At 33.7% G+C, this 10,690-nt stretch overlaps 2 protein-coding genes across 2 annotated transcripts; both read left to right on the top strand.

The window, feature by feature from the left end:
• Positions 1-273: 273 nt before the first annotated feature.
• LOC132162415 (uncharacterized) lies at positions 274-1,755 on the top strand. Its single transcript, XM_059572647.1, has 2 exons — positions 274-801; positions 1,024-1,755. The coding sequence occupies exons 1-2, from the start codon at positions 274-276 to the stop codon at positions 1,753-1,755; spliced, it is 1,260 nt and encodes a 419-aa protein (XP_059428630.1).
• A 3,274-nt stretch (positions 1,756-5,029) lies between these two features.
• On the top strand, positions 5,030-7,161 carry LOC132192217 ((R)-mandelonitrile beta-glucosyltransferase-like). The gene is made up of 2 exons (XM_059607490.1): positions 5,030-5,719; positions 6,090-7,161. Exons 1-2 carry the CDS (start codon positions 5,182-5,184, stop codon positions 7,010-7,012), a joined length of 1,461 nt encoding a protein of 486 aa, XP_059463473.1. The 5' UTR covers positions 5,030-5,181; the 3' UTR covers positions 7,013-7,161.
• The last annotated feature ends 3,529 nt before the right edge of the window (positions 7,162-10,690 follow it).

Genomic DNA, 10,690 nt, shown 5'->3' with positions numbered 1-10,690 from the left:
TTATTAGATGGGGTTGTTGGTAAAGTTGATGGTTGGCATGCTAAAACTCTGTCTTAAGCAGGAAGATATGTGCTTATTAAATCTACAGCGTCTACTATTCCTTCTTATGCGATGGGTACTTTTCTTCTCCCAAATACCATTTGCCATAAGCTAGATAAAATCTTTAAGGATTTTTGGTGGGGATTCCCAAAAGGTAAATCTCGAAATCTCTCTCTAAAATCTTGGAGTTCAATTTGCTTACCTCGTCAAGCAGGTGGTTTGGGTTTTAGGCTCATGAAAGATGTCAATCATGCTCTGATTGCCAAACTTGGTTGGAAAATCCTTTCAAACTTTGACTATGTCTGGGTTCGGCAACTCTCGGTGAAGTATATTAAATATGGAAAATTCTTCTCTTCACCAACCACACCCTCAGCTTCATGGTTATGGAAAGGAATTCAAAAGAGCAAGTCTGTTTTGCTTTCTGGAGCTTGCCTTCAGGTAGCAAAAACATCATCACTTCCCATATGGACTTATGCTTGGATTCCCACTATGAAAGACTTCAAACCTCCGAGGTTTCCTTGTAATAGAATTCAGCCTTCTTTGTGTATTTCTGACCTGATTCAACAATCTCCAGTGCAATGGAATCTGTCTACGATCTCAGCTATATTTGACCAAGCCATTGTTGAAGAAATTTTGAAGATTAAAATCTCCTTGAATCCAATACCACAATATCTCTGGACTCCTTATTGCTTAGGAAAATTTTCTTTAAATTCGGCTTATCTTTCCATTATTAATGCTTGTTCTCTCCCAGTTTCTATTCAGGTTCCCTCATCTTTTTGAAAATCTATCTGGAGGTTAAATCTGAATGATCAGTTGAGACTTTTTCTCTGGAAAATTGCTTGGAATATTCTCCCAACAAGAGCTAGATTGGATGAGTTATTTTCCACAAATAACTCCTTGAACCATTGCCCTTTATGCAAATTTGCTCTGGATTCGCTGCAACATCTATTTTTCAATTGCATCTTTGCTCGAGTTGTATGGCAGAATTCTTTTTGGCCTCTTAACTCTTCTACTCTGAATTTCTCAAACATGGTTGATTGGATAAATGTGATTCTTTCTCCTGGTATATCTCTAGCCATTCCACTAGTTGAACACCATAAATTCCAGATCTTTGCTTATGTAGCATGTGATCTTTTATGGTTCTATCGCAACAAAGCCTATCATGATGGTAAAATTGTTGATGCTCGTTCCATCTCTGCTTATATCAACAAAATTACTTTGGAACATTTTCATGCATGGAATATTAGGTCTTCTCTCCCAGAAGAAACTTGGACTCTTCCATCTGTGACTTGGTTTAAGATTAACTTTGATACAACCATTAGAGATTATTTTTCTGTTCAAGCAGCGGTTTGTCAAGATTCAAATGGCTCTGTTATTCGAATTATCTCTCAAATTAGTCCAGCTTGTCTTCCTAATTATGGGGAAGCTCTTGCAACTCAATTGGCAAATTCTCTCTCAAATTGTCGAGATTCAAATGGCTTTATTATTCGGATTCTCTCTCAAATTAGCCCGGCTTGTCTTCCTAATTATGGGGAAGCTCTTGCAGCTCAATTGGCAGTTTCTCTAGCTACTTCACTTCATATTGGTAAATTTATTATAGAAGGCGATTCCCAAGTTGTCATTCTTGGTCCCCAGCAGCCTTCTCTCTCCCTTGATTGGCGGATTTCTTCCATTATTTCGGATACCATTGACTCTATCCTAACATCTTTATTTTGAAAAGTTAAGAAAGTCACCAGAAGTGCAAATTTCTGCGCCCATTATGCGGCACGTTGAGCCGCGGCCAGAAAATTTTATGGATGCATTCCCTGTCACTTATTTCCTTTTTGCTCGATTCCTATTGCCAGTGGGAAGTATGGGTGCAAAGGCGGTTACGGTTAGCGGTTAGTGGCAATAACCGCTAACCGTAACCGCTCTAGCGGTTAGTAAATTTCACTAACCGCAACCGCTAACTGCCTAGCGGTTAGCGGTTAGCGGTTAGTGGCCGGTTAGCGGTTAGTGAAATAGATAACCGCCCGTTAACCGCTTTTTTAAAATTGAGCTTTTTTTTGGGCTTTTTGGGCTTTTTTTTACCCTCATTTTTTTTTCTTGTATTTTTAATATCTTCTTGGGCCCAATTGCTATAAATATTTGAATTGTCATTGGATCATATGATTAAGTGTTAATCTTATAAACTTACAAACAAACAAAAATACTTCAATTGTAGTTATAAGTAACACATTGCTTAATCCAATGTCAATTACTTAATTTGATATTATATGAATCACATTGTCATTGTCATTGTACATGAATAATTGATTAAGTATTGGAATTGTAATTGGATCATATAGTTAAATATTTATCTTATACAATATTTATATTATTCAATATGCATATAATATAACTATAAGCAATTATATATATATATATATATATAAAATTCAAAATTGTTCAAAATTGTTAATTTTCTTTTTTTTTTCTTTCAAAAAATGGTTAAATTTCTTTTTCTAAAAAATGTTCAAAAAATACATTAATATTTCAATTGTGATTATAAGTAACACATTGTTGAATCTAATGTCAATTACTTAATTTGATATTATATAATCATATAGTCTCATTAAATTATATCATATGATTCATATGATTAATTATTTAAATTCTTATCATATTTACTTATAATCTTTTTTCTTTGAATTGAACTTAATATCTAATGGTAAATGGTAATGTTCAAACTCCTAAATCCTAAATTCCTAAAGTATCTAATAATGCTTTAATTAAATTGTAGATTTGTAGTTATAAGTAATATATTGTTTAATTCAATTGAATCAATTGTGATTATCATTGTACATGAATCATATGATTAACTTATAGACTTATGACTTATGAGTTATGTCATATTATATATGTATTATTTATTATTATATAATCATATGATTTAATGATCAAGTCATCATGTGATATAATCATATCAATTATAGTGATAATATATAAATTACTAAAATTATAATGATAATACATTAATACTTAAATTATGTTTATAAGTAACACATTGGTCATTGCTTAATCCAATGTCAATTACTTAATTTGATATTATACGAATCATATCATCATTGTACATTAATAATATGATTCACTTGAAGTCTTGAATAAAGTATTTGAATTGTCATTGAATCATATGATTAACTATTGATATTATACATTTATATTATTCATATACATATGTAGACTTATATAAACTTATAGGTTTATAACATACATTGGAAATAAGTCTCTAGATATTTAATTGTTGTATTAGTATGAATTAGTATATTTATGAGTTATGTCATATTATATATGTATAATTTGTTATTATATAATCAAATGATTTAATAATCAATCTCATGTGATATAATCATATAAATTATAGTGATAATATATTAATACTCAAATTGTGATTTAATTATTTTTTAAAAAAAATTGTGATTTAATGATCAAGTGATTATATGATATAATCATATAAATTATAGTGATAATATATTAATACTCAAATTGTGATTTAATTATTTTAAAAAAAAATTGTGATTTAATGATCAAGTGATTATGTTATATGTATAAATATTTTTATAATTATAATTATAAAAATATATTATATAAAAAGGCGGTTAGCGGTTACGGTTAGTAGACCCAATAACCGCTAACCTCTAGGCGGTTATGGCGGTTAGGCGGTTAGCGGTTAATGCGGTTAGACGGTTAGGCGGTTAGGCGGTTGGCGGTTATAGCGGTTAGCGGGCGGTTAAAAACCGCCCGCCTTTGCACCCCTAGTGGGAAGGACCCTCCAGACCTTTTATTGCTTTCCTAGTTTGTAGTTTGTTTCTTTATTATGTACTCACAAAAAAACAAAAATTAATTAATTAATTTAATCAATTATTGCCGTTTATCTACTGTTACAACAAGCATATCCAATTGATTTTTTCGGTGCACAAAGTTTGGCTGCATTCTATTGTTTCTTGCTTATGACGAGTGCCGGATATTCGAGGAAGATACACGTCATAGTTAAAATTGTGTAAGATTATCATGTCAGAGTTGGCTTCTTTAATGTTAAAGTGCCTAGCTTGGCTTCTTTAATTCTTGCTTTCGTATCTTTTTGCAATTCCAATTCTGATTTGAATTTTGTACTCTTCAGTTCCGTCAAAAAAAAAAGAACGGTGGTTGAACTAACCCTTTTATTATTATTATTAGTAGTAGTAATTATTGTATTCTTCCCACCAATTTATAACATTTATTTTATACTGAGAACGTGATATTTGTTGAGATATTTGTTGAAGAGTAACGTTAAATACTCAACTATCATCCTACTCTTAATTATCCTACGCACTCTTATGTAATTGGGATGATGTGAGAATGCTTATCTGCTCTTAATTTTATTTATTTTTTATTTTTTAAATAAAGACCGATCCAATAACTTATAGGTACTGCCACATCAACCTAATTGTATAGGAGCGAAATGAGAGTTGAGTATTTACCATTACACTTTTTTTAAGTGGCTGATAAAAAAAGAAAGAAAAAAAAGTAAGTTAAAAAATTAACATCATCTCACCAATGCAAATTTCATAATAATGCTAGTCTTCTCACCTATTTATCACACTCATTTTATATTAACTGACGTTGTTTGTCTTAAGTGGCTTCTTTCCTTTTTTCTAAAGTAGTTGTTGACATGAGAAGTTACTTACAACACATCAATCAGCCGAAATAGAATTAGTTTAATAAATGAACATGAACTAATGCAATAAGTCTTTTTAGAGTTCTCCGATATAAGATGTGGCTCTTAAAATCACTAATAAATTAAAATTTAATAACAACCATCTCAAATTTAACGATAATTTTGAAAGTCACGTTACATTTTTAAGGCTGACCGGAAAGACTCTGAGAAGACTTAAGTACAATGAGTAGTGCAAAGAATTCTAATACAAGAGGTAGAAACAAGATATAGTTTCAATTATTTTGTTGACAGAATTTCAAGTCAAAAAGTTCAAATAGATAAATTTCTAGCACCTGCCGCCGGTTCGGTGCATTTGTCGTAAATCTAGAACATGCGTTATAGTCAAGCGGGAAGAAGATATTCTAAGCCAAAATTGACATGATCGTCAAATAGGTCTATTTATAGATTGCCTCATTTTTCAAGATACCATGAACCTGAAGATCAGCACAGAAAGAGAGGAAATGGAAGGAGCAGATCAAAAGCCTCATGCAGTTTGCGTTGCAGCCCCTTCCCAAAGCCACATAAAGGCCATGCTCAAATTTTCAAAGCTTCTCCACCACAAAGGCTTTCACATAACCTTTGTGAACACTGAGTTCAACCACCAACGATTTTTGAGATCGAGAGGCTCCAACTCCTTGGATGGTATCCCTGACTTCCGATTCGTCACCATTCCCGACAGCCTCCCTCCGTCGGATCCCAACGCCACCCAGGACGTGGCTGTCCTTTGCGATTCCAGTATGAAGAACTTCTTGGCTCCTTTTTCCGACTTGCTCCGGAAACTTCACAACACTGAAAACAATCCTCCGGTGACTTGTATTGTCTCCGATGGTTTCATGGCATTTACTGTTACCGCTGCTCATGAACTTGGAATCCCTATTGCAATGCTCTTCACTGTCTCTGCTTGCAGCTTAATGGCTTTTACTCATTTTTCTCATCTCAGGGACAAAGGCTTCACGCCACTAAAAGGTATGACAAAAAGGGCAATACCCTTCAAATTCCTTTTTTTTAGTCTCTTATTGTTTCAATATAAAAAGTTTTCTATAAAACATTTTTCTTATTTTTCAGTATTTACTACTACAATAAAAATTGTGATCAACAAAAATATTTTTCGTTGACCACAAAAACTTCTTTTAGTTTTCGTAAAATGATTTTCCTTTTATAAAAGCGTAAACAATTTTTCGAGTTTGAACTTCACATTCTCGCACATGTACTATCTTTCGCAGTTCTCTCATTTTTCTTCCCTAAAAATACTTTTCATCAAAAAAAATTTTACGTCGAAACAAACGGAGCCTTAATTACATTTTGTTGAACTAAAAAACATTATTTGTTTTTGCAGATGAGAGCTATCTCACAAATGGATATCTAGACACAGTTATAGACTGGATTCCAGGTATGAGAGACATCCGACTGAGGGATCTCCCGAGCTTTATTCAAACCACGGATCCAAATGATGTTATGTTCAAATTTGTTGTTGAAGCAGTAGAGAGAGCTGCCAAAGCTTCAGCAATCGTTGTTCAGACATTTGACGCGTTAGAGCATGAAGTTTTGGATGCTCTCTACCCCATGTTTCCTCGGTTATATGCCATTGGCCCTCTACAACTTTTGCTCAATCACTCACACAATGACCCTTTGAAATCAATTGGGTATAGTTTATGGGTAGAAGAAACTGAATGCCTTCATTGGCTCAGTTCCAAGGCACCCAACTCAGTATTGTATGTGAATTTTGGAAGTATAACCGTCATGACACCACAACAACTCATTGAGTTTGGTTGGGGACTTGCAAATAGCAAGCATCCTTTCTTGTGGGTAATTAGACCTGATTTAGTAGTCGGTGAATCGGCAATTTTACCACTAGAGTTCAATGTAGAAACAAAAGAAAGAGGTCTAATAGCTAGTTGGTGTCCTCAAGAGGAAGTATTGGACCACCCCTCAATTGGAGGGTTCTTAACTCATTGCGGGTGGAATTCAACCATCGAAAGTATGACTGCAGCAGTGCCAATGCTTTGTTGGCCATTCTTTGCAGATCAGCAAACAAACTCCAAGTATACTTGCAATGAATGGGGCATTGGCATGGAGATTGATAATCGTGCCAATAGAGAGGAAGTGGAGAAGATTGTGAGAGAGTTGATGGAAGGAGACAAGGGTAAGAAAATGAGGAAAAAGGTAATGGAGTGGAAGAAATTGGCCGAGGAGGCCAGTGGTCCACATGGATCTTCATCCATTAACCTAAACAATTTGGTGAATGAAGTGCTTTTATAAAAAGCTTATATGTTTCACAATAATAAAGTGTTATGGTGATCATATATATATATGTATATATAGATGTTTTTATTTTTGTTCAATTTGTTTGTTTTGATAATCCGCAAGCTGTTGGACCTACTTAATTATATTACTATTTTTCCACCTTATTGTTGGTGATGATCGAATTGAGTATTAATTCCTATGACTAACGGTGAATTAACATCCATGATAAAATTAACAAATTATTACAATAATAATAATAATTCCAAACAAAACTGGGAAAATTAAGAGACCTTAATTATTTTAATCTGATTTCACTTATTCTCCTGATATTTTCCCCTTTTTGCAATTACTCTGATAAAACTTTAAAAACTCTCAATGTCAAATATTCAATTCAAGTTAAAAAAGTTTACAATGTCACCCCTACATTAGAATTTTTTGTTAAATCTTAACGGAAACCGCCTCACGTGTGCTAGTTTGTCCATTTTGTTCCCATTATACCCCTTTTGTTCATGTCTAAAAGTCTAAAATGCCCTTAACCCATGTTGTCTTGATATTTCAACACAGAAAATACAAATAAAAGACAACCAATTCGGAGAATTTTTTTCAACTCCCTTTCAAGTCGTTTTGAACTCTTGTGACCATGGCGAACCCTAACATTGTTAAATGAACAAATCTAGAAAATCTAAATTTAGGCTCTGTTCGTTTTGCCATAAAATGAGTTCCGTTGGAACAATTTTTCCAGAAAAATTGTAACAATCTCATATAGCGGAAAAACTGTAATTATCAATACAAAAAATACTGTTAAAATACTTTTCTTTATACAAAAATACCCAAAGCTATGTCGTACAAGGCATTTATACAAATCTATCCCACAGTCTAAACTCTAGACAAAACTTAACCAACTTGGAATCTCTGTACATCTCAATATGAATCTCTAATCACAACTGCATAATTACCTTGATTTTCCATTCCTGCAAGCACTACAAAAACTGTGAAGTAGTGAGTCAATTGATTTCCGACAATATAAATCATTGTTGAATCATATATATAGCAAAATGTTAGACAAGTTAAAAAACCACAAAAATCCGTATTATTGGATATCAATATCATACTCAGTAAGTAAGAATACTTACAGTGGATTACATGAATGGATCATCAAAGGTAATTACTTGAAACCCGTTCTGCTGCAGTTGGTCCATACCCATAACAATCCCTTCACTGACTTTCTCTCTCTCTTTCTCTCTCGCCTAAACTCTCTTTCTTCCTCTTCAGCTCTCCGTCTTAAATTTCCCATCTCACTCTCGGTTTCTCTTGTGTTCTTTCTTTCTTGTAGCGCTTGGTCTCGCCCTTTCTCTCTCTGTTCTGAGTAAACACTCTTAGAAAGAAGAAAGACCTAGTAAAAAGCGGAAGAAGGAAGAATATATGCAAGAGATGGGAGAGGAGATGAGTGGTGAAAATTGTGAAGGAGAAGAGCTCTATTTATAGGAGAAAATCAAATACTATTCTACCTTCAATTTACAATTATACCCTCATTTTACTATTTCACCAACCCTATACTATTCCACCAACCCTATACTATTCCACCAACCCTATACTATTCTACCAACCCTATACTATTCTACCTACTCTATACTATTCTACCTTCTTATTCTACCATCCTTATACCTACCATTTACTATCCTATTATTTCACCAATTACCATTCATACAATATCATAAATTTCTCAAGAATTAATATCATTGCCTAATATGAATATTAATATAATCATAGCATCAAATTAATATCTCTAAAATAAGACTTTAAAAATCTGAGGTGCTACAATCTTCCCTCCTTATTAGAATTTCGTCCTCGAAATTAAAGCCCATAAATTACCACCTATCTTCAAATTGAGCAACCCAAATTAAAAACAAATCATACTTGAACCATAACTTACTCAAGTTACTATAAAAATTTTTAAATTCAATCTGTTCACAAATAAATATCATAACATATTCCATACCCAAGCGATGTGAGACTCTACAAGCACTCTTCTTGGGCACCAGTGTCACCGTTGGCAATCCTCAGGGAATTTCTTCATTCTCGGCCCTTAACTTTTGGCCCTTATACATTTCATTGTGTCTTAACTGACACCATTATAATATGACCCACTTTTGGCATCACCAACGAGTGTCCACTAGCGACCCTCATAGGCTTGTGCACACTCCCACCATCTCAGGCTGGGTAATGTTTTGATACCATTTGTAACATCCCAGGGAAAAGCGCTAGCCACATCTGCGCTATTACCCCAAAAGGACTAGTCAATTTGGAGCTTCCCTAGAATTCATTATAAAGCCCAGTTTCACCTAGTAACTAGGCAATGTGGGACTTAGCACCCATGACTATCTCTATAAACTACCCACTCAATGTGGGCTTCTTCTCATCATGCAGTGCTTCAATACCACATGACCTGGCGTTACTAGGTGGCTCTGATACCATTTTGTAACAATCTCATATAGCGGAAAAACTGTAATTATCAATACAAAAAAAATACTGTTAAAATACTTTTCTTTATACAAAATACCCAAAGCTATGTCGTACAAGGCATTTATACAGATCTATCCGACAGTCTAAACTCTAGACAAAACTTAACCAACTTGGAATCTCTGTACATCTCAATATGAATCTCTAATCACAACTGCATAATTACCTTGATTTTCCATTCCTGCAAGCACTACAAAAAACTGTGAAGTAGTAAGTCAATTGATTTCCGATAATATAAATCATTGTTGAATCATATATATAGCAAAATGCTAGACAAGTTATAAAACCACAAAAATCCGTATTATTGAATATCAATATCATACTCAGTAAGTAAGAATACTTACAGTGAATTACATGAATGGATCATCAAAGGTAATTACTTGAAACCCGTTCTGCTGCAGTTGGTCCATACCCATAACAATCCCTTCACTGACTTTCTCTCTCTCTCTCTCGCCTAAACTCTCTTTCTTCCTCTTCAGCTCTCTGTCTTAAATTTCCCATCTCACTCTCGGTTTCTCTTGTGTTCTTTCTTTCTTGTAGCGCTTGGTCTCGCCCTTTCTCTCTCTGTTCTCAGTAAACACTCTTAGAAAGAAGAAAGACCGAGTAAAAAGCGGAAGAAGGAAGAATATATGCAAGAGATGGGAGAGGAGATGAGTGGTGAAAATTGTGAAAGAGAAGAGCTCTATTTATAGGAGAAAATCAAACACTATTCTACCTTCAATTTACAATTATACTCTTATTTTACTATTTCACCAACCCTATACTATTTCACCAACCCTATACTATTTCACCAACCCTATACTATTCTACCTTCAATTTACAATTATACCCTCATTCTATCTTCAATTTACAATTATACCCTCATTTTACTATTTCACCAACCCTATACTATTTCACCAACCCTATACTATTCTACCTTCTTATTCTACCATCCTTATACCTACCATTTACTATCGTATTATTTCACCAATTACCATTCTCTAATTACCACTCTCATAAATTTCTCATGAATTAATATCATTGCCTAATATGAATATAATCATAGCATAAATTTAATATTTCTAAAATAAGACTTTAAAAATCTGGGGCACTACAAAAATGATTTCCTAAAAAATATTTTACGGTATTTAACACACACACACACACACACACACACACACACACACACACATA

This window comes from Corylus avellana, chromosome ca9, assembly GCF_901000735.1.
Source record: "Corylus avellana chromosome ca9, CavTom2PMs-1.0".
Classification (NCBI taxonomy): Eukaryota; Viridiplantae; Streptophyta; class Magnoliopsida; order Fagales; family Betulaceae; genus Corylus; species Corylus avellana.
This window is presented reverse-complemented; position numbering and strand designations above follow the sequence as displayed.